The sequence below is a fragment of the Theobroma cacao genome, chromosome 3, assembly GCF_053813885.1.
Source record: "Theobroma cacao isolate CCN51 chromosome 3, ASM5381388v1, whole genome shotgun sequence".
NCBI lineage: Eukaryota > Viridiplantae > Streptophyta > Magnoliopsida > Malvales > Malvaceae > Theobroma > Theobroma cacao.
Window position 1 is genome coordinate 40,465,453 of NC_142641.1, and position 27,637 is coordinate 40,493,089.

Consider the following 27,637-nt stretch of genomic DNA (forward strand, 5'->3'; position numbering starts at 1 on the left):
TCAAATAAATTTTTAATTTTTATTGTGTTTAAATAAATTCTTCAATTTTTATTTTAAATTAAATAAAATTTTAAAATTAATAAAAATATAATTATAGATAATTTCAACAAAAGTTGTCAATTTTTTGTCTGTATGATTTTCGATGTGATATACTATCATGTCTCGATAATGAGTGACACGGTACGTACCCCAATGATGATCGTCAATTGAAATAAAAAAAAAAGAAATATTTCCTTATTCATGAAAATATAAAATTAAAGATTTATTTGAATAATCACGTATAATTAAAAAATCTTTTATATACCGAAGCTTAAAAAGAAATGAATTAGTAAATTTATTTGTTAAACTAATTAGTACCAACTATTTATTCCGAACATTTAATGAAAAAAAGTTGTAAAAAAAATAAGGGATTGATCCCATCATATCTTCAATCAGTGCAGTCGATTATCAAAAGCCTTTATATAGGGGAATGAATGTCAGTGTCAGGTTATAGTCTCAAACTCCCAAATTCCTTTCCTCCTTAGACCGGAAATCTTGATGTTCCTCCACTTCAAAAGTGGCCTAACTTTTTGGTGATTTCATTACTTTTACCAAATTTGTGGGAGACTTATTTGCATCTCAACTAACCAAAACATCTAGAGAAAAAAAAAAAGTCCTCTTCTTTTTATGTAATTGTATTTTTATTTATTAAATGAGTCTTAGCTTAGATATTTTCTCATTGTTTCATATAATCTATAACATATATAAAAAGAATATCCAAAGCTGCTTCTAGATTTGACCACATCACCATAAGATAGTGCAGATTCGATGAGTAAGAGTTCATGATAGGTGAATATAGACTTACAATTGAAATGGTCTAAAAGGAGAAGAATCATGTTCATATTCAATTGAAATGATTAAGTTTAAATCTAGATGAAAAGATAGAGCATTTTGGTATATACAAGATCATCAATATTATTCAATCTGGACCACTGCTTCTGCAAATGCTGCAGGGTCTAGGTTGCTTCATTAATGTTTTTTTTTTTAAATTAAAACAATATTGTCTTTTTATGGATAAGAAAAAATAAAAAGAAGAGGTGAGTTGGATTCATTCAAATCCAAACTGGTTTAGTTTTAGGCTTATTCAATTTATTTTGTTTATGTAATTTTTTTTATGCATGAATTAAATTTATGAAATTACTTTAAAAAAGACATAAGAATGAAAAAATGAAACTATTTTTTGATAAGTAATAAAAAATAAAATAATTAATTGAATAAAGTTAATAATGACTTACTAAAATTATTATGGGATCGTAAAATTATTTTTAGTGGATTAATTCTAAATAATTATGAAGACATAAGATAAAAAAGTAGTAATTAAAATTGAAGATAATTTACAAAATTTTGTCATTAAAATTAAGAAAATTTTAATATGCGTAATTAATATTCATTTTATTTTGACTTTCAAAAAAATATTCATTTTATTTTAATAATTTTATTATATAAATTATGTAGCTTTTTTTATTTGGCTACCTATATAAATTATGTAGCTTATGAATATTGACTTTCAATATATTAAATTTTTTTTAATTTTAATTTAATTTCACTATTAGAATCATCGTAATTAACAAAATATGGTTATATTAATATTAACATATATTAAAGTATAAAAAATCAAATGTTTTTAAAAATTAAAAATTATTTAAATAAACAAATTTACTTAATAAGACATGAGAAAATATTTTTAAAATATTGATATTTTAAAATAATTATCTTTAATTTATTATTATTATTATTATTATTTATAATTTTTCCAAATTAAAATTATTCTCTTTTTGCTATTATTATTTTTATTTATGATATTATGTAATTTAAAATTATTTTTTATTAAAAATACACCTACGCAAAATGGGAGACCACTTTAGTATTTTATAAGGGAAGAAGCGATCACATGGGTCATGGATTAGATTAGGCCCGCTAATCAGGTGATAAATCAATCTCTTTGGTTCGGGCCAAGCATTACTAGGCCCAGAAGGACTCACGAAAGCCCTTGAATGAATAAAACAATGCTAAAGCTAGCCCTCCAAGCCTTTGGATCAAACAACAAATAATGGGTCAAGGCTCTCTACTCCTCCAGAAAAATGTGCAACATCTCGTAATCAACACAGAATGTTGTACATGCTAGTACTGGTAAAATAGCTGTACATTAGTACACCGTACATGCCAATTGGTGAAGATATTGATCATTACTGATCTTCACGTACCGACCAACTATATTCCAAAGTAACCATTAACTTCAAATGTAATATGCTTGCTGTTGAGGGCATTAAGGACTTGGTCAAAGATGCTGATTTGCATTCTAGTTATTCAATGCTTTGGCGAAGGGCTTATTACAACTATTCAAAAGCTAACCACTTGAAACTTCTTCCAAACCATGTAGTTCATCTATTTATTCACTTCATATTAAGTCTAAACATACATTAAAAAAAATGTAAGTAGAACAAAATTCAGCTGGTTTTTATTCTACTATTATTATTTTATTAGATTGAAGGCTAAGGGGTTGATAGAGTCGGATGATAGACCAAATGATAAAAAATAAAGAGGCAAGTGCTGAAACTCTGTCAAATTTCCAAGAAAGGAAATGCCTGTCCTCTTTTCATTGCTCTAGGAAAATACGCCCTTATATCAAGAAAACAAAAATCTATCTACAAGGCAACTGTAATGTTCTTTTCTCCATCCCCTAACAATATATTCAGTTTCAAACATGTACCCTCCATTAAGATCAATGTCTTTACGCTATTGATTGAACCGTTACGCAATTAATAATTTGCCCAATAATTTCCCTCTGCACTCAGAAAATGGCAGACTGGATGACTTTTTCACCAAGATAGAATTTGTTCAAAGCATGTAATCAGCAGACTAGTTCAGATTCCACACTCTATATATGGAGACGGTTCCACGTGAAAAGAAACACTGCAGACTTGGGGGTTGAACAAAATTAGATCTGGCCTCTGTTGCTTACTTGGAAAATTGCCAATCACAAGCTTCAGTAAGAATCCAGACCTTTATGTTGACATAAAATCAACACATTTTATTTCTGCCATCAACTCCCATTCAATGCCCTCAACCACCCCATGCTCGAGGCATTGGTGATGTTGGGTCTAAATTAACATCGATGGAGTCCAACTCAGTACACTTTATACCCCGTATTCTACTTCCATCTTGGCTCGCACGAGCGGCTGACGATGGAGAGTGAGGCAGAGGAGTGGTATCTATATTAGCTAGCACCGCCTCGTTATGTATTTGAGGCCTACATGCAACCTAATTATGCTGATATGATTTGGATATAAGTAACAATAGGATGAAATTCATCGTCATCTGTAGAAAGGTATGGGTGAAACAGAAAGATTGGACCTCTCCAAAACGCATTGATTCTTTTGATTTGTGACTTTTCCTTAATGGGGACCCATACATTATAAGCCAGGCTCATACTAAAAAGCAAATAAGATGTGACCCAAGCAGAGATAGCAGTATCTGTTTGAGCCTTTCAGAGGGTGGAGGAAGATCGTGAGCGGGAAAGGCTTTGCGTGTTCCGTCACGTTGAATATTTTCCTGCATTTCCATGTGCTCCTTATTGCTGCATCATGTTACCATTATGGGGGGTTCCGTTGGGGTTTTAGCAATTAACCAACATCCCTGGTGTAGTAAGATGGTGAACAGAGGCACTTATGCTTCATTTGACAAATGGAGAAATGCCCTGTAAACCAACGTGAACTGTTGGTGAAAAGGTCGCTTGGGCCTTGGCAGGGACCGTGGTGCGGAAAAGAATTGCTGATAAATTTTGTTTTCCAATAAATTTATCACAGTTAAAAATAAATAAAAAACAACATATTAATTTATTTTTATCATAAGTTTAACTTTCTAAAGAGAATAATTGGTTACCATGCGATTATAAAAAAAAGATCGTAAAACTAATAGGAAAATGAAACCTGTGCTTTATAACTGTATTATGGTCTTTTAAAGAGTCACATCTTCTTGTAACATTAAAAACAATACTGTATGGTTTAATGAATCACTTGATCCAATTACACGTGATTGTCTTCCTTCTTGCAACAAGGAATCACCTGGTGCTAGCAACAATGAAAAAATATCTCAATGGACAGACAAAACTCATTTTCTAACACAGCTTCTTGAGTCTTGACTTCGGTCTTGCACAAACCCAGTTTTGATTTGAAAGTAAAAATTCTATTTTTGCCTAATCTCTTTGTGAAGATATTTGCAACTTGTTCATCTGTGTAGTAATATTTCACATTGATTTCTTCATTCTTTAAAGCATCTTTAATTGGAGACTATTTAATTTTGATATGCTTGCTACGATCATGTTGTATTGGGTTCTTGGCAATGACTATTGCGGATTGGTTGTCATGCTAAATTGTTGTCCTACAAACTTGTTTAAAATTCAAGTCATTTAGAATTTTTTTTTAGCCAAAGTGCATGGTTGACAGTTGAGGCACAATTTCAGTAGAGGATTGAGCCATTATTTTCTATTTCTTTGAATTCCGTGCAAATACAATACTTTCAAGTGAAAAACATAAACCTATGGTGCTTTTGACATCATATGGACAACCAACTCAATTATTTTCACAAAATCTCATAAGTTCTTCACTTTCATGATGGATACACTTGGGTTTATATTTCACCGTTCCTTTGACATATCATAGGACTCGTTTTATTACTATCATATAAGTTTCAGATGATGAGGTTGAAGAGCTAAAAAAAAAAGATAAATAAGAAAAAGAAGGGTAGAGAAATAAAAAAGTAAAAATATTCTATTTATTATTTAATTAATTATTATAAACTTTTTAATATTTAATTCTAAGTTTTAAAAATTTTTTATTTTACTTTATTAATAAAGTGACACATTTTAATGAGCTGATAGTGCCAATGCATCAAATATAAATTATATTTTTATTAGTTCAAGTTACAATTTTCATGTGGACAGGGGTTTTATCTTTTGTTTTTGGTTGTGTTACTCCTGATTGGTCCACGGCATGATTTTGTTTGTCCTTGAATGGGGATGCTAGTGTGGCGGCCTAAGGGCTTCAGTGGTTTAGCTCTGCAGGTTGTTTTTGTGTGCCTTCAAATGTGGTTTTGATGAGGTTAGGTGGCTGCTTAACCTCCTGCTTTTGTAAAGTTGTGAATGGCATGAAATGAATGTTTTTTCTGTCTATTAAAAAACAAAAAGTCTTATAATTTACAAATATTTAACTTATTTTTTATATAATAAAATTTGTAAATAATTATTAGTTTAGAATTAATTCAAAACTTGAGCCAAAACACAATCTTATATGGTTTATCCTTTAATCAAAAGTGAGTGGATAAGGGACTAAAGCCATGAACCATGTTAAAAGTTGATTATAAATTTTGGATCACGTAAACCACCTACAAGTCACGAGATCACTTTAAAATCAATCCAAACCCATCGATTCTGAATGGTTTATGAGTGATATTTGGACGTGGATCATTACTAACCATAAGATCTAGGCATTCAAAACGCCAAATACGAGAGTTGCTTGATTGATTTGGCCGTCAGAAGCCTCATATCAGTGTTTTAGAAGTCAATTTGAGTCGCTTGCATACCATCAATTCTTGTCGCCAACAACGAGTGAATGCAAATATATATATATATATATATATATATAAGAAAATAATAAAATAGGAAAATAATAATGTCAAAAGAAAAAATAAATGAAATAAAAGTACAAAATAATTATGATTATTTATTAAATTAGAAAATTATATTTTTATTCTTTATCCATTTCTTGATTATCATTTCACCAATCAAATATTATCAATAATATTTCTCCTGTATTTCATTGTATAAACTAAATTATATAATAATAATTTTTTCTTCTGTTCTATTCTTACATAATAACTCTTTCAGTCTCTCTTTATTTTATTTGGCGAACCAAAACTCTTTGGTAGAGAAGATGTGACATCCATTGGGCCCTGAAGCTCTGCCGACTCAATCAAGTTAGCTTTAGACGGTTGTTTTTTCTATGGAAGTTAAAGATAAAACGCGGCCGTATAGGAATAAAGTAATCAAACATGAAAGCATTTTACTGAAAAGTAATGAGACACGCCGGTTATTCACCAATCTGACTTACTTATTTTAGTCAGATTATTGAAACTGATCCTTGTAATTAAGCTCATCACTCGTTTGATGTAATTCCGTTCCACCAGGAACGGTGTTTCTTTTTTTTTTTTTGTTCTGTGAACAAAATCCAGAGCCTTATAGCTTGAAACTGGTGTTAGGTAAGGTGAGCCTTGAAAAATTTATGCTCTGACGCAGTAAAGTCGCTATCATATCAACTAGAAGCCTTAACTCCTTCTCTCATCATCTCGTGCTTTGTATAGGAAAATTCGTTTAGAAATTTTCGAGATATCCGGCTTTTCTTATACAGCTTTTGACTCGGACAAAGCTTTTGCGTATATGTAATTAGACGTTACAAACACATTGGGATCGACCAGTCTTTTTGGGTAGATACAGTTAGTAGTTGTAGATACATGTGTAATGTCGGCCCTTTTCTTGTTGCGGTAATTTCATAAAAATCTCTTGTTAAGTGGAAATTAGAGGATTTCTAGAACAGTCAATTTCATTCGATACCAACAATCTAGAAAGTATTGAATATAATGTGCTGTACTAGTTGTATTTTTGCTACATAATTAAAACTTGATTACTACGATACTTGCTGGCTTGATTTTCATAATTAAACAAATGATTTGATTAGTTATTCTGGGGCCTTTAGGACCTTTTGGATGTTGTACTTAACTTGACCTGTCCAGGCTCAAACCTAACAGCTTGGTGACTTTTCAAATGATTGATCTTATATCTTAATCTAATCGGGACTGTTGATTGTCACTTTCAACCAATCAAAACTCGAAGGTTTCTCCATACGCGGGAGTCGGGACCCCCTTCAAGCCAGGGGCATTTCGTGAAATATATTTTTTCAACGTACAAACCAAACGGGTAAGAAAAACATGGGCATTTTCTCGTGAACAGGAAGCGCCAGGAGCGTTGCCGTTGTTGCTGTGATCCTCGCAGTTCACATTCATCGCCACCCTCTTTTCTCCACTCTTTTTCTCTATGAACTTTGAAACCCATTTTCTAACTCTATAAATACTGAAAAGCCCTGCAGGAAACAGAACTTGATATTTTACAGTGTGAAAATAAAACGTGTGCATGATCAGGTTTCTAGGGCTAGTGAAAAATGGGGTCAGAGGCAGAGTGTGAAACAACTTCTACACCAAAGCTTTCTCTATATTCATTTCCTAGTAAGGCAAAAGAGCCATCAGGGATGAAAACACCGCCGATCCACACCTCAGTTTCGATTCCGTTCCAGTGGGAGGAAGCGCCAGGCAAGCCTAGGCCATGTCCCAGAACTGATACTACCAGTACTCAATCAAAGCCCAAAAGTGCAAGATGCTTGGAACTGCCTCCGAGGTTGTTAGCTGAGGCTAAGGTTGCCAACATGCCATCTCCAACAACGGTCTTGGACGGGCCTGACACGGGTCGGTTTGTGTCTTACACGTTGTCGTTTCGAAAAGGCGGGTCTTTTAGGATCCCGGACAACAACAAGAGGTTGAATAAGGACAAGGTCATCTTTGGATCGAGTAGGTGGGGGAGCTTTAGAAAGGCTGGACGAATTGTTCAGGGAAGTTTTGACTTTTCATCCACTCCCGTTGTTGATGGTGGTGGAGGCGGCAGCAGCGGTGGCGGTACACAGGTGAACATCACAAGGGTTAGGAGGAAAGGGAGCTTATTAAGTCTTGCTCAAGCTCGGTCACATGTCTTGGTAAGTACTAAAAACCAGCTTTTCATTGATGATCTGTTCTCCTATTAGTTGCTATCTCTTTGCCTTTTTTTTTTCTTTTTAAAAATTTCCACGTAATGTTAGGCATAAAAGAAACAATAATATCTGAGATCAGGTATTGTCTTTACATATTTTACAGTTCTCAGACTTCCATCTGATACTTTTAGATAATTTATATATCTCTTGCTGATGAAATGGTTTTTCTGTTCCCTTCTTACTTGTATATATCAGAACTGAACTTCCCGTTTTAGTTTGTTTCCTGGAAGTAGTTTTGCTAACCTTGACTCTTTTACTTCTGAATTGAAGCACCAAATTATATGACTTAGGAGAGGTGCTAATATCTGTGAGAATGATCTACGGTTACTAATCTTTATTGCCAAAAAAGGGGGCAAAATCCTTTGGTATATTGTAAGGCTAGTACAATTAGACTGCATATCGGATAGTTTTAGACAGGTGAACTGCGCAATTGCTCTTCATATTCACATTCTATTACTACCATTATCTACCAAATTAATGAGCATTTAATTTCGGTGCCAGCATTCTAGAAGTGACTCAACCCCAATGTGAAAGGAATGGGCAAAAGAAAGTATTAATCTATTATGTGCAGAAATTGATATATCTCCTCTGACTTTTCAAATGTACTCTTTCCCCTGACTTTTTAGTTTTCTGCTTCTTGATGACTAGCTAATCATTCAACATATATACATATATATATATATATTATAAAACTGCAGGCAAGCATTTATGAAAGCTTTAAGCAAGTGGTCCCATGGAGACGGGGGCAGGAGAAAATAAAGAAAAAGGGGTCGTGAATGCATTGCGACCGTCTGATGTGTGAGATCAGTTTCAAATTTTGTATAGGAAAAAAATTGAAAATTTCAAGGTATTTCGTTGGTCTCTTATTATGTAATAGGGAATAACTTAGAGCCCTAAGCTTCATAATATGTGATGGATCTGATGGTTTACTTGGCATAAACCATTGGGCAGTTAGGTTTCATTTGTTCCTCATAAATGATATGGAAATTTAATCTCAACCATCTGATATAATGTTGATCAAGCGGGTCTGGTACTGAACCACTATGGACAAGGTAGATCTCTAATGTTTTTGATGTATATAGTATAGATAAACTTCTGAGATTATTACTAATTGATAATGCTAAATTCTACCATGTATACTTATCCAGAAACTTTGATTTGGTCAATTGGTATTTCTGATCATAAATTTCTACAAATGGTTATGATTCAAACATATACTGATCAGAGGCAGCTGTGGTGACTGTACTATATATGACAGAAAGTCAACACTAAACAAAAAAGCATTGCGGTCAATAACAAGCGGCTAGGGACCTTCTTTTCTTGTAATTAGCTTTGAAACAAGCCTGCCTAAGCTTCTTTGTTCTCTCAGTCAATTCCATATCTGGCAGTTTTTCAAGCAGCCTCTTGTGGTCCTCCAACATCATTATCTCGTTAGTCAATCCAAGCTCCTAATATAAAAGTAAAAGACGAATGAGTTCTTGACTTGTAGAGTGGAATACCCATTGTTCTTGTCCAAACAAAATGAAATATTACAAGCATGCATGCATGTATTTAGACATCTATCTATATATATATATAAACAGACAATAATTGTATAGAACAAGTGTTCAGGCTAAGTGATAGAATTTGGTGAAAGCTCACGCATATGGGCAAAGTTGAGTTCTGTTAATATAACGGCAAAATTAACACCACAAACAGTTTCAGGGGTTCCAATTACCTTTTGTTTAATGAGTGTCTGGTCATGTTCGAGACTGTGATATAGCCCTTTTTTTTTTTTTTCTTTAGAGGAAAGTGACTATGATATAACTACTACACCCTTTTTGAGCCTAAGCTAATATAATATACTAAAACTTAAAGGTTCTTTTGCGATTTAATTTCTTGGTGGATGCAGGTAGAACTACATGCAGGCTGTAGCCTACATAGCCTACTTTCACACTATTGTATCTCGAGTGAATATGTTCATGAATAATGAAGAACAAAACTTTGAATTAACCAAAGGTTTCATAATTACCAGCTACTTCTTCATCTCAAGCATATATTGGTTCCACTCATGATATATAGTTTATCCGATTCAAGTGAAATGTGTGTACACTAATTTAGAACCAGAATTTGACTGTAAACATACGCATGCATGTATATACCTTGACATTGTTAATGAGGGCCGTCAAGCTCTTGATCTTCCTATGAGGCCATCTCATGATGTTAAGTTCCCTGCATCTCTTCTTCAACACAGTCAGCCCCACGTTCATCTCTTTAGCTGCTTTCGATATCGGGAAATCGAAATACTTCTGAATCTCATCTAATTCCAATGGGGCAGTCCTCTTCCTTCCACTAATCCTCCTTTGCTCACCATGTCCGCTCGAAGCTCCATAATCACTTTGGATCACAGTCAATGTTTCACTTGAACCACCAATATTAGTAATATTGCCGCAATATTGCCCCAACGGACCAACCATTGCCTTTAGTGGCTTTGCGTCAACCAGGATATCTTCATGCCGTGATGGCAGAGTACTGGTGTTCTCAAACAAGGCAAAGTCACCGCTTATATCTTCAAAATCCTTGAACTCAACATAATTGATTCTGCCAGGCGGTGCGAGTGAATTGAAGTTATAATCATTGAAGTCGTAAAAGCCGTCCACTTCAAAAGGCAGTAATTCTAAAGCCCTGCATAAAGAAAAAGACCCATTAAAGAATGGAAATCTGTAAGTCAAAAGACAACAGTAAAGTAACATAGAACATTAGGCATATGGGCATCTTACGTTCCGAATGGGTTTTCTTCAAAGTTGAACCAGTCAAAATCAGGTGCATTCACCAACTTTGGAAAATTAAGATTCGTAGAATCCATTGAGAGATAAGGAGAGAGAAACGACGGGGGTAGAGAGTGGGGGTGGAAAAAAGGGCGTTTATATATAAACAGGAGGGGGATGAATTATTGAAGTTTGTGCACACGTCTAATGAGTTACACAATTTTCATGGAATGCACTAAATATGATCATTAATTAGTGAACAATTACCAATCACTAATAGGGGCGCTGCATCATGATCCTGATCATCATTTATCTCTCTTTATTGTCCTTTTTCCAAAGATTATATCTCTTTGATTTTACACCTTGCAATTTCAAGCCATAACCTTCCATCATTTATCTCTCTTTATTGTCCTTTGCCAAAGATTATATCTATTTGATTTTATACCTGGCGAGTTCAAGCCAAAACCTTTTTTATCTTTGTGTTTGCAGTCATGCTTAACAGACCCTGAAAACTTGGTATCTATTTCTAGTTCCTACATGAAAGGAAGTATGTTCTAGAGAAATAAGAAATGAACAGCTCTTGCAAGAAGGGGGTTTTTTCTTTAATTTAAGAATTTTTTTTTGGGTTTTTTCCTAAGAAAAGGGAGTGAAAAAGAAGAAGTAAATAAGAGGAGGTTATAGAACGATTAACGAGGTTGAGGTGATTAAATTCAATTAAAAATCGACATAAGTGAGATAGTTACTAATTTAATGACTTTACACCCCCTCATCTTTATCTTCATCATTTTATAATCTTTAAGAGTCAACATTATTGAGATACTGATTCGGGTTTGGCTGTTTCCATGTGGTTAATAATTGCTTATAACTCTTAAACTGGATATTATCGGTTTAATAATTGATATAATATATAAATAAGTTTTTAAATTATTAAAAAAAATTTAAATAAATTCTTATACTTTTATTACATTTAATTAGGTCTTTATACTTTTATTTTGAGTCAAATAAACTCTTATGATTAATTATTAATTTAGTAAAAATGTCATTTGATATTCTATTAACATTGACGTCGAATAATAAAATTTCATAATTGATGATGATATAACATGCTAACATATTATAATTGATGATGATAAGACATATTAATTTGATATGATAATATGGTCATATGATAATTTTCACTTTCCACATCAATACCGTGTGGATATAAAATGAGAAGTGTCATTTTTACTAATAGTAATTAGTCAATCATAAATTTTAAATATTTATTTAATCTAAAATAAAAATACAAAGACTTAATTAAACATAATAAAAAAAATAAAAATTAATTTAAAAACTTATTTGAGCATTATACTGTAATAGTTTTAGAGTTACATTACTATGTTACTCTTCACCTATCTTTCCATTTTTTTTGGGGTACATTTTGCAATTTAAATCTTTGTCTTCCATTGCTATGGGCCAAATGGCGGTAAAGCCCTGATGAAATTGGGTTTATCTTGAAAAGCCTTAAATGTGAAAATTCACCGGACTCTGACCACTAGAAAAGAAAAGAGCCCAAGAAAAATTGGGTCCGAAACTGGACTGGGTTGTTGTGCAGCCTAATCAATTTGTACACCAACCGAACATTCACTACCACAAAGAACATAACAAAGGAAAGGAGAAGCAAGAGGACAAAAGAAAAGAAAAGGATCAATCTTTCCACGCCTCAGTGGGACCTATCCCAATTTCCCACCAATCACGGCATTGATTACTCCACAGAATGCAAACTGGATTAAACTAATCCCACCACTACCGATCGCGAATTCAAAAGTAGAAAGCCTAATTCCACGTCCAGGGAAAGAAAATTCTTTATATAATAATAAACAGTATGAAAGGAGGCTTCACTGCATGTTCATATGATGATATGCATATATTTTGGAATGAAAAATATCACTTGTTTTTCACTTTTTTCCTACCCAATCTAATCTGCCTATATAAAGTACAGGTGGGTGAAGACAAAGAAGTAAGTATTGGCAGTGTCTTGGGGAGCTTGGTCGTTCACATATGCACGACCAAACCATGAGTGTCTCCGAGGCCACGGCTTTCATTTATTTTATCTTATTATATATAATATTTCTTTATTGGACATAACATTCTCACTCCGACAGACACATAAATAAATGTCTCTTAATTTCAAGTTACAACTCTTAATCCTCATTCCTCGCTGCTATTAAGCAGAGAATGGCATGTACGTAAAAGAAGCATTTGTCATATGAATTCGTACTGCTAAAACTATATTCAGAAGTTCTTACAGGTTTGTTCCTTTGCATTTATATTTGTAGGACTTAGAACAAGAGGGAAGGGAATCGTTACTCGTTGGAATTTACAATAGGCTAAGACTCAAGCATGGAATCTGTTTCGGGATCGATTGAAGAAAGCAGCACAGTACCAGCCTCGCGTGCCTTCTAAGGGCATAGTTTGTGTCCTATTTGGGAGATGCTATTAGTGCCCACCTCGCCTCCCCATGGTGCCCAGTCCACCAAAACGTGCGTGGGGTTAGGACTTGGCAGCCTTGCAACAACAGTTTGTTGACTTTAAAATGGGGATGGTTGATATGTTCAATCACGGCTGTGGAAATTAAACCATCAGTCCCCCCGCAACGGGTGGGGAAAAGAGAGATATGGGGTCCCCCAGCCAATGGGGAAACCAGATACAAACCATCATGGTAGTGCAGCACTTCTGCTATAATAGCAAGTCAACGATCTTAGGTATTTGACATGCTCCCAAGAATTTATCAAGTAAAAAAGTCCAAATATATAACTTAAAATCACAGTTGAATTCAAAAACTTAAAGCATCAAATCATGGATCATCATTATATATAATTCTTTTACTTTAGTGATTTCCGAGATTTGAGAACATATATAACACCTGCTCCCATGAATGCTGCAAACTTTTGCTTTCGCTTTGGTTTAAGTAGTGGAAGCAACCTTCAAATCAAACATTAGTGGACAAACTTGATCACTGAAAAAATGTCAAAACAGGGACATAACAGAAGAATTTGGTTAGTCATTATTTATGTCAGACAGGAACCTGTAGTAAATAAATGCACAAGTTTCCTAATCAAACGGTTAAGCTGGATCTGTCGAAGTTCTCTAAAAGTCCAAGCATAACCAAATACAAAAGCCCTCCCCATGAAAAGAGGATTAAGATTTTGATTAAAGAAGTGATGAGACCTTGTTGTTGGGTCATGTAATTATGGCTCAGAATGGGACCATCAGACCAGATAAAAAAAACAATACACTACTACTGCAGAGAAAGTTGGTCCCACTGGAATGGAAAATAATGGGAAACTGGGGTTGCACTATTCCGGCTTTTGCTTCCAAAAGGAGCTGGCTTTTGCTCTTCAAAATCAAATACAAAAGACGTGCTAACCTTGTTGCCTGTCGCTTCTCTCTTGTGTTCTTGAAACAACAATAACCCCGCTCTTTTTCTCTCTTTTCCTTTTGGACTACTGCAAGTTCTTGCCTTTTACGCAGCTCCCAAGCTGTAGACGCCTATGGGTGTTGTCGTTTTCTAACCTTTGGTCAAAAATTTATACACCAAACTGTATCAGTCCCCGTCAATCATTTAGGCCTGTTTATGTCCTATTAGGCCTTGTTTAACTTCTGGTGATTTTAAAGGTTACATGGGAGGTGAGTCTCGGCTTATAAGTTCAGCTGCACAACAAGTGGAAAGAAAAGAACAAGCTTGTATCAGAGGAGGTTAGTCTCTTCAATTTTACTCATATCCCAGCTTCTATTTTGGTAGCTTCATGTTTCTCAACATTTAAAAACATCAAATTGAGAAGAATGGGAGAAGGCGACACAATAAGGCGAAAGCCTGTTTTACCCAGCTGAGCCTGATATAGAGCTATTCGGCTTACTTGAACTGAAATGACCTCTTCACCTTCTAAGAACTAGCTCAACATACACTGATTCACTTAAGAATTTCCTTTTCTTTTCTTTTCTTTTCTTTGGTTGTCTCAGCAAATAAAGAGAGGGTACGGAAAATTTCCAGCTTTTGGGTTTTTAAAAATGTTAATTACAGTTAGAGTATTGCTGAAGATTCAGACAAAATGAGCTTTTTTCCAGTAGTAGGAACTGTATCTAATCCCAGCATTTTAGTTGATTATCTGTCGATTTGTTTTTGCTTTCTGGGTAGTGGCAGAAATGCAGCAACTGGTAAAGTGCTGTCAGGCTTTTATTATTTGTTTTTATATTGCTCAAACTTGGTTAGAGCTTTGTTAATGTTGGGTTGGAATAATTGCCTTTTGTATCTTATTAGTTGTAACTTAGTTTTGAAGTGTTTCAGTCTGTCTACAAGTTTCATGCTTGCTGTTGTCATATTGTTAATGATTCTTTGTGGTTCTTATTTCAAAATTCCCAAGATTCAAATGAGTTTTTCATTTTGACTCTCTCTCTCTCTCTTTCTCTTCCTGACGCAAAGACAAGCATCTGTTGCCATTGATTCTTTTAAGGGTCTTTAGTTTAAAATGCTTAGGGATATAATATATGTGATTCATAGTTTGGTTTGTCAGATGTTAGATGGGCTACTTTTCTTGCTGTTCCTTTTTCCCCTTTGCATGAACCATAATTTTTTTTTTTGAAAGGGCTTGAAACATAATTTGGTTATTTTGATTGTTGTAGATTAGGGCATACTCGGTTCAATCTCCTTCACGGGTTTAATGGCTACAGCTGCTGCAATGCCCATGTCTCGAGAAGCATCCAATTATGATGAGGTTTCCATGCACCAGAGTTTGTTGTTCGCTGATAGTCTCAAGGTACCACAGTGCTTGTATTTTCTCTATCAGTTTAGTTCTTGGGTTTGCAAGATAGACTCTAAGTGGCTTTGAGGATTTAGGATCTCCCTTAAAGCTTAAAATCTTTTTTTTTTTTTCTTTTTGTCTATATCCTGGTCAAAATTTAGCACTTTTAGAATGTATGCTTTAGCATTTTGAAGGCTCAGTACCTTTTCTACTAGGCTAATTACCAGCATTTAAGCATTATTTATCCTAGGAATAAACCTAATCAGGTTTAAAATTTACTGGTGAAAAAGACAATGTTGCAGGATTTGGAACCAAATCCCCCTTCTTGCTCCTCTTCTGTACTACATGCTGAATTGTGGATAGGACTTACTTTACTAACTGAAGCTAAATCAATGCCTAATTTGGGTGATTTTTGTCTTAATACGTTAAGTGATGGATGTTTCTCAAGGTTGTTAAGTCCCCATTGATGCAAGTCAAGTGTCAATGTGCACCCATTTGCCACTTTATCCTGCTACATAATGCATTTAATTATCATAGTTTTCTTACATCTTGGCTTAATTTCGAGTGCAGTTGTCTTTCTACACTGGTTTTCTGATACAGTTTCTTTCCAGGATTTGAAAAATCTGAGAACACAGCTCTACTCAGCAGCTGAGTATTTTGAGCTGTCTTACACCAATGATGACCAAAAGCACATGTGAGTTACTATGATTTCTTAAAGTTCGTGCCTCCAATTGTCGGTATTGGAGTTTATTTACTTTTTTTTCTCCTATTGTTGTTTAAGAAGAACAATCCTCATGTATATGCAGAGTTGTGGAAACATTGAAAGATTATGCCATCAAAGCTCTTGTAAACACTGTAGACCATTTGGGTTCTGTGACATACAAGGTTAATGATCTTTTGGATGAAAAGGTTGATGAGGTTTGTGGAACAGAGCTCCGGGTATCTTGTATTGAACAGGTAAGATCGGATCATTTTCAGTACTTAGTGAGATAACTATGAGACTACCTGTATTTTTGTAGGTTTCTGTTGTGGATGCTTTATGTAGATATAAAAAGGGAAATGATTCACAGATCTTTTTTGTATTGAATGTTACAATTTTTGACATGATTGGAATCATGAAAAAAGAAATTTAATATGGTCAGTATAATTCTTTCTTGCTGGTTGCTGTCTGAGTTTGCTCGAATATCTGATTTATAAAGAAAGATCCCAGAAACAGGACCTCTTTCATATTTTACTTATAATTTTTAATAATTAAAAGCATGGGGGATTATGTATGGATGATTTCATTCTAGTCAAAACACCCGCTGTTCCTATGCCTTAACATTTGATGGTTTACAAAGTACTGAAATTTTCTGTACTTTAATGTGCTATTATAGAGACTAAGGACATGCCAAGAGTATATTGATCATGAAGGAATTTCCCAACAGTCACTGGTGATTAATACACCAAAGTACCATAAACGGTACATCTTGCCAGGCAATTACCCATCTCTATTCCTTTTACTCATCATGTTTTTCCTATTTTTTAACAATTAAAGAGATAAGGATATTTGGATGTTTACAAGTCTTTAATTAATTTTCAGTTGGGGAGACCATGCATGGTGCAAATCGTACAAAGTCAAAATACCTAGGATGCAGCCTAGATGATGAAGATGACTGGCATCAGCTTAGGAATGGTAGTTGCTCTGTCTTTCCTTTTGTATAATTCCTTATATGTTGGACGAGATTCTAATGTAACTTGATTCTACTTGTAATGATTCCTCTAAGCTGTTCGAGCTACGATTAGGGAAACCCCAACATCTTCGGTCAGGGAAACCCCGACATCTTCAGTCAGGTAAATGTTTCTTTTGCACTGCATTAATAACCCTAGTTACTTGACACTGTAATTAGGGGCAGTGATATCAATTATTTTAGTAATGGTTGTTGCAGAAAAGGGCGTTCTCCATCACCTTCTCCACAGCCTCCAGGCCCTCCACAGCGATCTGCAACCTTTTCCTTTACTGCCACCATGCCCAAGAAAGAACTAGGTTGGGATACATATTTGACTTTATTATATTCTCTAACTGCAATTCTATGCTTCTTTTCTTTTTTCATCTTGTTACTTTAAGACCTTTTTCAGTTATGAATGCATGTATATGCTAACTGATGATTTTTGCACTTATTATCAGAGAAGCGAACAGTCTCGCCACATAGATTTCCACTTTTACGTTCTGGATCTGTTAGTAGGCCTACAACCCCAAATAAGAGCAGGCCGACTACTCCAAATTCAGCTGGTGCAAGGCGGCGGGTGAGCATGCATTAGTTACTTCATATGCATTGTAGTTTGAAGAAACTGTATAACCATTAACTAAAATATGTCTGGTTAACTCGGAGAATACCAACTAGTCTGTCAATGAAACATTGCTACACATCTTTAAAAGCATGTTAATGTCAAAGACTAATTTATACAGTGTTAATGATGCTTATGAGTTATAATTCATTCTTCTCTTTGTTCTTTTTCTAACTTTAATTTGCTTTTCATTGACAGTACCCATCGGAGCCTCGGAAATCAGCTTCAATGCGTCTTCAATCTGAGAAAGACAGCCCCAAAGACATTGAACAGTATCCCAGTAAAAGTAAAAGACTCCTCAAAGCATTGCTTAGTCGTCGCAAATCAAAGAAAGATGAGATGCTATACACTTACTTGGATGAATACTGAGTAAAGAGAACTACAAGGCGGCTGATAGAGGGGCCAACAAAATGGCTAGTGATAGAGGCATAGAAAAAAGGGGGTCAAGGTAGTGAGGAAAGACTCTGGACTTGCTCCACTTTTTTACTTTTTCCAGTTTCCTTTGTCGTTTACCTTTTTCTGCTTTGCCACTTTTCTTTGCTTTTTACAAAAATATTCCATGCTGTAAGATAATTGTCATTGTGTATTATCATTACCACTATGATTTTGCAGCCCACGAGCTATGTATACTTTTTCTCTAGTATTCCACAGTTGGCCTGCAATGATGTATTATCATTGTTGAAATTGTATGCGATACTGATCGCAACCTTTTTGAAGTTGTATGAAAGGTTGAATCAATTTTTACTATTTAAAGATTGAACTTCCATCAAAATTTTCAGTGTGTCCTTTGTTTTAACCTAGTTTAAAACAGCTCACAGGTAAAGTTAGCATCACCACCAGACTTTAAGTTGTCCTGTCCCAGGTTACCAACTTACCATTTTTTACCACAACTGCCAGCCAACCACTACCTTCAAAAAGTAGTAGGAGCTGCTGTCAACATTTGAGAAACAGTGCCTATTCTCTCCCATCTTCTTTAACTAGCAAAAAAGGTTATGAAACTCTGATGGGTTTTCCATCTGTCATTCAGTGGGAAGATCAAATTGAGTCGTTGGAATAAAAAATAGCTACTCTCATCCAAGTGAATCAAAGTTGGACATACTTAAATACGTTCTCTTCATTCCCATTTCTACTAACACAAAAGAAAGAGGTGGGGAAGAGAAGCATTGGGCATAGCTTTATCAAAGTTTCATATATAAAGTATTCTTTAAACTGCAGTCAAACATTTAGCTTAGTGATTGATGCATGGTTTATCAAAGAAAAGGGTAAGATTCAAGTTCTTTTCAAATAAACAAAACAGGTATTCTTTAAGCTGATCAACATACATAGTAAGAACCTAGAATGATAATGTCGTGTGGTAAAGGCTAAAGTTACATCCAAGTTAAAATGTCATGTATATCTCCAAAGATGAAGTACAAAAAAGAAGAGAAAAATAAAAATACATTAATGCCAACTTGTTGCTGAAAATCCACATCATTTATGGAAAAAACACAACAATCAGACATCACAATTCCATTCCTGGCCCAAGCTCTTCAATTGTTTTTGTGGCAAGTATGAGTACATCGACAAAAGCAGAAAATGAAGCACGAAGAAACCTTGCCTCGACTGCTTCAAAGTGCCTGATCATTACAAAGCGAGGTAAGGAAAAGGCATTAAAAGTAATAAAGCATTGAACTGTGAGTCATTTCAGAAAATGGATGAAATGAGCAGCAAACAGAGAAGATGATCTAATTAGCTCTGCTAGATAATGGGTTGAATGAGTTTTTCCTGCTGAATTGCCGAAATCATCCCATCAAGATGTCCAATTAAAACCTAAGATCAATAATTTTGGTATTGGTTTTTGGGGAGGAAAAAGCAGAATATATTTTAGACGTCACTACATGATAGCTTTACTAACTGCCATCTGAAACAGTTTTAGGCACTGAAGTTTCTTCTCCCCCTCATTTTGGATCCCATTTGTTGGATTATGCAAAAAGTGATAAGCTTTCCCATCTCTTCACACACCCACCCTAATGCCTACAACTCAATGTTAAGGTACCACTACACCAAATAGTCATGATCTTGAATTTTAGAATTGTTGTGAAACTCTGGTAGTTCTGTTTATGGATTATAAGACTGAGGAAAAAACAGGGTGAAAAAAGGAAAAAAAATAAATAATTTTTCAAACATTATGGAAAAACTTGGAACCAAAAGCTAAACTAAGCCTATGTGAAATCATTAAAAAAGATACCAATCATGCAATTCCTATAACAGAGGAGTTTCAAAGTAATTGTTCAAACTAAGGAAGGTAGTTGGAACTAGTGGTTACACTGAAAGCTTCCCGTCAGAGATTGACATTTGCCTCTTCACTTTGTCTGGTTGCAACTGCATTAGGAAATGGAATCAAATTAGAATCTGCTGAAAACAACGTCTATAATAGTTATGCCAATAGAAAAAAAAACGATTCAGTATAGTTGAAAGGTGAAACATTACCTCCTTATCAACAACCAATGCAGCATAGACTATGGAAGCATTCTCTTCAGACTCCAAATCTACCTCCAAATCACTGCAGATAAGAGAAAAAAAAAACACATTTGCAGAGATATTACGAATGTCTCCCCTGCTATCAAACAAAACCCAGTTCACTGAAAACCCGTAAAACAAGGAGGCAAAGCTAAAACTAAAAAATTTAACGAAGAAACCACACACAACAGACAGAACCAAGAAACTTTAAGTAACCAAGGATGCCCATGGAATTTTCAAAGAAGCAAAAGAAAGAAAGAGAAAAAATTACCAGCTGAATTCCCATTGGTTTGGGGTATCTGACAGTTCAGAGACAGCAGCCATGTGTGGTCTTCAATCTTCCCAACTTGAAGTACTGCGTTGCGAGCAAGAGATATCAGCACTCAGCAGGAGAATCAATAGGGTTTATGGATGACGTCAAGGAAGAAATAAAGAGAGCAGTTGATCCAGACCAATGGAGGCGCATTTGCTGATCTTTAGCCCGAAAATTAGAATTATAAGCCCAAGAGGTAGCCCACTTCTTTGTAAATAATTTTTAGAGTAAAATACACAGAATTAACTTTTAACTATTATTTTATACGAATTTACTAGTTTTTAAAATAATACATGTAAACGGTATTATCACTTAAATATGAAATATCTAAAATACTCTTTTTCGCTTTTTACTCTTTTCTTTCTCTCAGATCGACCGACTAATGACGTTTTTTGCTAGTCGATCATCAATAAAGTAGATTTTTCTTTTGAAAAATTACAATTTTATAATTTTTAAAATTAATAAAAAGTAAAATTATTTTTTCATTATTAATACATCGTCAAATTAACAGTGATTGGATTTATGTGTCAAATAGAGATATTTTTTCGAAATGGAGAATTTTTTTAAAATATTAATGGATCTATATGAAATTATTATTAAAAATTAAAAAGATCTATATATTTTACCTTAATTTTTAGGATAAAATACTCTTATATTATTAAATTTTGATCGAAATTACACAAAAATCTATTAATTTTTAAAATAAAAACTCCCAAAAGTACAAATACTGTTAATAAAAATTTATAAAAAAATTAAAATACTTTTTTTTATTAAATTAAAAAATTATTATTATATTCTTTTTATAAAAAAAGAAGGGAGCACCGATTAGTGCTCCCAAGGGAGGGGAGCACGAATGCTCCCTTAAGGAGCCCGATCGGGGCTCCCAAGTGGGAGTCTTTTTTTGTTTTTAATTAATAAAAAAATTATATAATAATTATAAAAACTGATCAATAGTAAAATTATTTTTTACTCTTATCACGTTAACAAATTTACATAAATATTAATGATAGAGTAATGGCTGAATTTACGTGTCTAGTAAATTTTTTTTTGATGAAACATTAATTTCAAAAATTAATGAATTTTTGTATAATTTTAATTAAAATTTAAAAAATAAAAATATTTTACCTACTTTTTATGTGGACCAGACTCCAAGACCAACCAAGAAACTTAAACTAGACGGACCAAAGACACCAAGCTCTCTCGAGCATATTAGGATATTCCAGGGGTATATGGTATATTTTTGGGCATAATACTAGAATGAATCTTTATTTCTCCCTCCCTCTCGGCCTCTCCTCCCCCATGTTGGGTTTTGAAACAGGAAACCTCGGCTGGCATCAGTATTTTAGCGACCTCGAACATACTTCCAGGCACGTTCTCTTTCCCTCTTATGTATTTCAAGTATGATCTTGTTGTTTCATCAGTATTGTCGTCTTAAAACTGTTCCTCTCGGGAAATTGTTAACCAGTATTTCCTGTTGCATGGCAATTGGCATGTTTTCATCGGTTTGAAGGTGATCCCTTTCCTTTATTCCTTTGCTAATAAGCACAAGCTATCCGCTGGTCCACCAAGGTAAAGGGTAATGCAACAGTTGAATCTTATCAAGTACCCAAAGACCACAAAGAAAAAATAGATCTATCATCCATGCAAGAAAGGGTTACTAGCTATTGTAAATGGTTTATTTGATTAAGACTTAGCTGGTTTGAATCAACTTATAGATGCTCAGATCACAATAAGCATAGAAACCTGTGTTAGCAATACCCAACAATCCGTTTTTCCTTTCCAGTTATTTAGCATTATAAAACACTACTTCAAGAGAAACAGATAAATTTATCAAGGGAAGCATGCATACTTGCCTGCAAGAGACACTCATTAATTTTCTTTTTGTTCAAATACAACGTCAATTGCTATTGGAAACAAATTTTTTTCCTTTTATGGTCATATTTATATACTTTTGCTGCTTGGCACAAAAGTAACTTCTAGCTTTATCTTTCGCTAGTATATATATAGTATCACGGGGAGGGCAGGGAAGAGCATCCTCCACCAACCTAGCATTCTCTTCCACGGAGTGATCTGCCCCAAGTTCGGCTATATTGATCTCTTCATTTTCGAGGTTTTATCGTTCAAGGTTTGAACAATAATATACAAATAAGCCAACAGCCTAATCAAAGGTGGTCGTGCCATAATGGTGACAAATTTATGAAACCTGCAAAAACAAGATACGAGCAATTGAGTCCCCGTTTTGTCTAACAATAAACCTGCTTTTGAACAGAAGGAAAGATAAACTCAGAATTTACCGTTCAAATGGAGATTATGTTAGTGAGGCTCCAACTCTAGCTGGTTTTAGCCTTTGCAGAGCACTTCTTCCATGCTTTATTGCTATCATAAATAGACTGAATATATATAATAGGTAAAAGTGGATCTTTCCTAAGATTATGTTGGTTGCTCCCTCCATAAATGTTCCGCTTGAAGCTTCTGTTACCAGATAAAGAGAGCAAACATTAGACATTAAAAACAAGGTTTATTTGTCAGATCATATAGGATAATCTATTTTATCTGTAATTACCCCCACAAGATTTCTGTCATTGTCATCTTAGTAAATACCCAGAGCCATTCTTATATCCAAGCATGTAGTTAATAGATAGAGAGAGGAATACTAATTATTTACTGCATGCAGGTCATTATACCGATCTGATAATGCAGGAGAAAATATCTTGATTTTTTAGAAGAATGCACACCGGAAGTTTTCTTGGGGAAGTTGTTCCAATCATGAGGGCTCATCTTCATTTCTGATGCATTTATCAAGTCCAGAAGAGCTTTATTAACCTGAAAATTTAAGAGTAATTCAGTCTATAAAGGTTCTTTCCACAGGCAAATACCATAAAATAAAACCGTTAAAAATTCTCATTAATCATTGAGATATATTTTTAGTAATGATGGAACACGGTCAATTTTGTCAAGTTAATATTCTACTCTCATCCATCAAGTAAGTCATTTGCACATGCCAGAATATTACTTTCTGTACACAATTCTACAAGCTCAACATGAACCTTTTGTTACTCTTTCCCACTCAAATTCAGTGTTAAAAATATTTTCAACTTCTTTTGAAAGTGGCTTTTTAGTGCTTTCCACCATAGAAAGATTCTCAAGGTGAACATTCATGATGCCTGAAATCAAGTGGCTGGCTTCACTTAGATGGAGAGAATTACCTCTTCTGTCCTCTCATGACTTACTAGATGCCCCCCATGAAGCTCTACCATTCTAGCAACGGGTTGTAGCTTCTCTGCAAGCCTCCTCGCATGGCTTATTTGAGCAATGACATCTTGCCTACACATTGAGAATGTTAACTTAGTTCACTATCATACATTTCTCAAGAGATAATTATGCTGATACAAAGATGACACTATATTGCGGTATGTGTACCACACAAAACATATCATAGTCACTATCAAACTACAGCTACTAGCAACTAGATATTTTAATACAAGTATACAACAAATACTAAATCAGCTTACATCTTGAATCTTATTTCAAAATTCAACTTGGAACTGTTAAGAGAGAGCTTTCATAAAGTTCACTTTATTTCAAAATTCTCCTATTAGTTCATCTGTCCACTTTTAGCTTTAATGTTGCACTAGCATTCATTGCCGACCAACCTTCAGACACTCTTTAAAGCACATTGAGATTCAAAATTTAAGAGGATTTCCCACACTTGATTTCTATATGAACAAGGAGCAGTAAATATGAACTAAAATACACCACAAATAATGTGCTATGTGTATAGAGGATTTTAAGGTTATCGAGATGATGGCTCTAGTTTCTTTCTCTCACCACAAACTAATCCAGTGGGAAAAAAGAAAAAATCATTCTTGTCATATGTTAAGCGTAACTGAAATTTTAAAACTCAACTCATCAGAAATTATTATATTCAGTTAATAAATAGACTGATATATCCTAAGAGAGTTCAAATATATAAGTATAATTAACTATTTTCAGGGTTATGAAGATTTAGTACCTGCCATGAATGACTGATACAAGAAATTCACATGAATGGATTAATTCAATTTCTGATCGTGTCATTTTATGTGTCCAGCATGCATTGATTTGACCATCAAAACCACAGTTAGATTGCATGCCAGTTGCTGTTATGCCTTTTACATATTCCTGCCAAGAACAAGCAAGCATCTTGATGTTAGCACCTCACAAAGTTGATCTAGGGTTTATATAACAATATTATTGTTGCAAACAAGTTAATAGAATTGTCTTCCTAGAAGCTGAAAAACCTCACATCAGTGCCCCTGTCAAGCAATGATCTAAACAGATAGCCAACTATGTAAATATTTGACAATGATTTCACGCGGGGGCATGATATTAAAAAGCCAGCCTACTGGGTTACTTCTGAAAGATAATCAGTTTGGTATGGTATCATTGAGGGGTATAGAGCATATCCAATAAAAAAAATTCCTGCAACTTTAATATTTTGGATGAAGTAGAGTATATTTCATTAAGTATTCAATCAAACTCAGCTGGGACAGCTAGTTGCAGCATACAGAATAAGCAAAAAAAAAAAAAAAAAAATTTGCTTCGCTCTAATTCATTGTATATCTAATTGGTATACTGTAGTATCATGTATTCATCGCAAGAAAGTCAGACCATCCACTCAAACAAAGATTACTAGTTTCCAATGAACAAGGAGTAAAATTTATCAGGTCTAATTGATTAAAATGATTGTCACTCAATGGCCAGTATCAACTTTCAACTTCAGCATTTCTTACTTGATACAAAATTGCTCTTCTAGTGTTAGATCCGACATATTCTTCAAGATACTCCTGCAATCAGATGTAAAATGAGACTATATGAGTTGCCGTTGTGTATTAAAAGAAAAGTTACATTAACTCATTTGTTTTCAGAAAAAGAACTAACATTTATTCTTGATAATTCCTCAACTGAATTTTAAATTTGACCTTGTTTGACTCAGAAAGTCTTAAATTGGAATAGCAGATCACTATTTCTGAGAGGTATTATACATATGCTAAACAAAGCCTCACTGTCATTACCCAGTAGAATCATCCTAGTCCTCAGATTTACATGAAAATGAAATTGTTAATAAATAACCCCATTAACATAAAAAACCATTACCTTTGAGTAGTGCGTGTCTAAGTCAACCGCTGCTCTTTGTTCAGGAGTCTTTGCCTTTATAAAACGAATTGCAATGGACAGCGTTTTGCGGTCAAACTGCAGCTCATTACAGATAGAACTAAGTCAAAAGGTTGGCCGACGGACAGGAATTAACTTTTGTGTCGCTGTTAGGCTTCTTTCACAGCAACAAAGATATAACAGTGAGAAGTGATATCTGGTGAAACCTGACAGATCAAGGAGTCTTCTTAAATCAGACTGATTTATCCCTCTACTGGAGAGGGAGAGAAAGTGCTTAGCAGATTATAATCACCTTCAACTACAAACAATTTTTTTTTTTTTGGCTTTCCAAAACTGAAAGTGAGCCTCTCTGTATTCTACACTTTTGCAAATGATTCCAAAATGTGTCATAATCTCTACAGTTTTCATTACAGTTTACTAACTATGCTGATAATGGATACACGTACAAACACATTTGATCAAGTTTATGATAAAATGAAGACAAGAAGAAAAAGAAGTCAATTGCCAAGTATTTGTCTGATGGGACTAGCATCAGTGTTCTACAATTTAAAAAGAAATTGAAGACAAGCCCGCGGCTCTTAAACACTAAAAATACCTTTGGAAAACATTCAAAACCTCCACCCGTTACATTGAGTAATGCCAAAGAAAGAATTCTATCAGGCACCATGGCCGCCATCTTACAAGCAATCATAGCTCCTGTTTTCATATAAGAAATTCAAGCCAGGTTATTATTAGAAGAAGATTACAAATTTTTCTTAAATAAAGAACAATTGTAGTTAATACAAAGAATCAATATCAAGAAGAAGGTTAGTGAATTCTCCTGGCCTTAATGCATTCTTGCAATGAAAAGTCCAGTGGATTCACTCTCACTCACCCATTGAATGCCCAAAAACATGGGCTTTCTTCCAGCCCAGATGATCCAATAAGGCAATTGCATCTTTTGCCATAATTCTTGTCCTGCACTCAACAACCAAAAATTTTTTTTTAAAAAAAATCACTTTTCCAGGATCAAACCATAGCTAAAAGGATCGTAGCTCGAATTAGTACCTTTCAAGTCACTTCCAGTGTAGCAAATTATAAAATCCCATACTTTAATCTAGCTTTTACTAAAATTAACAATAAATTTCATTGTAAACTTCAACAAATAACAACTACAGTTTACCCACAAAAACAGGCAAAAAAAAAAGTACTACACTACTACTATTAAATTGCATTAATTAACGAAAAAACAGCAAAGGAGGGATTTTGAGAGTCAAAACAGAAAAAGTTAAAAGGAACAGAAAGACTGACGTGTAGTCGGATTTTTTGGTGGGGACGGAGCTCCGACCCATGCCACGATTATCAAAGGCACAAACCTCGATCCCACCGACCTCATTGTGACCCTCGCCGGGTTCCTGATCAACCGCCATCGTTTCATCGCCGTTGGGCCTATCAGTTCCGGTCAGCCCCTTGATTTGTGGGCCCCATGAGTCGTGTGTCCCCGCCAATCCTGACCAATCATCCGCCAAATATCAGCGACTCAAAAAAATATGATCAAAATATAAAACGAAAAAAAAAATTGAATGGAAAAATTATATAGCAACCAATGATGAGGAGGACTTTGGTAGGGCCGTGACCGTAAGTTCGATAAAAAATCTGGATCCCATTGTTTAGAGCTGCATCGACACTGCTCTGCGTTTTTCCCACCTCACAAAACGGCATCGTGTTCGTGGAGTGGGTTGAGAATTTATGTTCCGCGGAGAGAAAATGGAGAGGTTATAATTTTTGGCCCTTTTGTTTTCAATATATCTGGGACTTGTTCAGATTTCACTGTTCCAAAATAGACAAGAAGAGAACGGGAAGACGAGAAACGACGATGCATACTTATATGGGTTTGAGCGGTTGGATTGGAACACGTGGTGGATCACAACTGCTGTTTGCCACGTA

General features: G+C 34.5%; 5 protein-coding genes and 1 long non-coding RNA gene across 10 annotated transcripts; 3 read left to right on the top strand and 3 right to left on the bottom strand.

Annotated features, from left to right (window-relative positions):
* The first annotated feature begins 6,985 nt into the window (after nucleotides 1-6,985).
* Nucleotides 6,986-8,910, top strand: LOC18605784 (uncharacterized protein At4g00950). Its single transcript, XM_007039016.3, has 2 exons — nucleotides 6,986-7,835; nucleotides 8,588-8,910. Exons 1-2 carry the CDS (start codon nucleotides 7,251-7,253, stop codon nucleotides 8,663-8,665), a joined length of 663 nt encoding a protein of 220 aa, XP_007039078.3. The 5' UTR covers nucleotides 6,986-7,250; the 3' UTR covers nucleotides 8,666-8,910.
* Nucleotides 8,911-9,172: 262 nt separating this feature from the next.
* RKD4 (RWP-RK domain-containing protein) lies at nucleotides 9,173-10,734 on the bottom strand. Its single transcript, XM_007039017.3, has 3 exons — nucleotides 10,649-10,734; nucleotides 10,031-10,553; nucleotides 9,173-9,337 (listed from the first exon to the last, which is right to left on the bottom strand). Exons 1-3 carry the CDS (start codon nucleotides 10,732-10,734, stop codon nucleotides 9,179-9,181), a joined length of 768 nt encoding a protein of 255 aa, XP_007039079.3. The 3' UTR covers nucleotides 9,173-9,178.
* Nucleotides 10,735-13,964: 3,230 nt separating this feature from the next.
* Nucleotides 13,965-18,498, top strand: LOC18605786 (protein ABIL2). Of its 4 annotated transcripts, none has more exons than XM_018116701.2 (10): nucleotides 13,965-14,374; nucleotides 15,299-15,432; nucleotides 16,029-16,111; nucleotides 16,224-16,374; nucleotides 16,794-16,893; nucleotides 17,000-17,092; nucleotides 17,184-17,250; nucleotides 17,331-17,443; nucleotides 17,585-17,703; nucleotides 17,944-18,498. In XM_018116701.2, the coding sequence occupies exons 2-10, from the start codon at nucleotides 15,337-15,339 to the stop codon at nucleotides 18,112-18,114; spliced, it is 993 nt and encodes a 330-aa protein (XP_017972190.1). In that variant the 5' UTR covers nucleotides 13,965-14,374; nucleotides 15,299-15,336; the 3' UTR covers nucleotides 18,115-18,498. The 4 variants fall into 4 exon arrangements, with proteins under 4 accessions (XP_017972190.1, XP_007039080.2, XP_017972191.1 ...); XM_007039018.3 differs by having other exon boundaries at nucleotides 13,978-14,374; nucleotides 17,346-17,443; XM_018116702.2 differs by lacking the exon at nucleotides 13,965-14,374 and adding an exon at nucleotides 14,394-14,652.
* Nucleotides 18,499-18,991: 493 nt separating this feature from the next.
* On the bottom strand, nucleotides 18,992-20,712 carry LOC18605787 (transcription factor). Its single transcript, XM_018116911.2, has 4 exons — nucleotides 20,516-20,712; nucleotides 20,215-20,287; nucleotides 20,051-20,106; nucleotides 18,992-19,361 (listed from the first exon to the last, which is right to left on the bottom strand). Exons 1-4 carry the CDS (start codon nucleotides 20,566-20,568, stop codon nucleotides 19,247-19,249), a joined length of 297 nt encoding a protein of 98 aa, XP_017972400.2. The 5' UTR covers nucleotides 20,569-20,712; the 3' UTR covers nucleotides 18,992-19,246.
* Nucleotides 20,713-21,747: 1,035 nt separating this feature from the next.
* LOC148763826 (uncharacterized) lies at nucleotides 21,748-26,103 on the top strand. Its single transcript, XR_016025329.1, has 2 exons — nucleotides 21,748-21,924; nucleotides 23,232-26,103. It is a non-coding gene; the product is annotated as an uncharacterized LOC148763826 (long non-coding RNA).
* On the bottom strand, nucleotides 22,384-27,548 carry LOC18605789 (alpha/beta-Hydrolases superfamily protein). Of its 2 annotated transcripts, none has more exons than XM_088804687.1 (11): nucleotides 27,295-27,548; nucleotides 27,002-27,200; nucleotides 26,586-26,668; nucleotides 26,307-26,407; nucleotides 25,694-25,789; nucleotides 25,330-25,383; nucleotides 24,570-24,718; nucleotides 23,764-23,881; nucleotides 23,242-23,380; nucleotides 22,852-23,029; nucleotides 22,384-22,760 (listed from the first exon to the last, which is right to left on the bottom strand). In XM_088804687.1, the coding sequence occupies exons 1-10, from the start codon at nucleotides 27,410-27,412 to the stop codon at nucleotides 22,866-22,868; spliced, it is 1,221 nt and encodes a 406-aa protein (XP_088660813.1). In that variant the 5' UTR covers nucleotides 27,413-27,548; the 3' UTR covers nucleotides 22,384-22,760; nucleotides 22,852-22,865. The 2 variants fall into 2 exon arrangements, with proteins under 2 accessions (XP_088660813.1, XP_017973813.2); XM_018118324.2 differs by having other exon boundaries at nucleotides 23,293-23,380; nucleotides 27,295-27,546.
* Nucleotides 27,549-27,637: the final 89 nt, after the last annotated feature.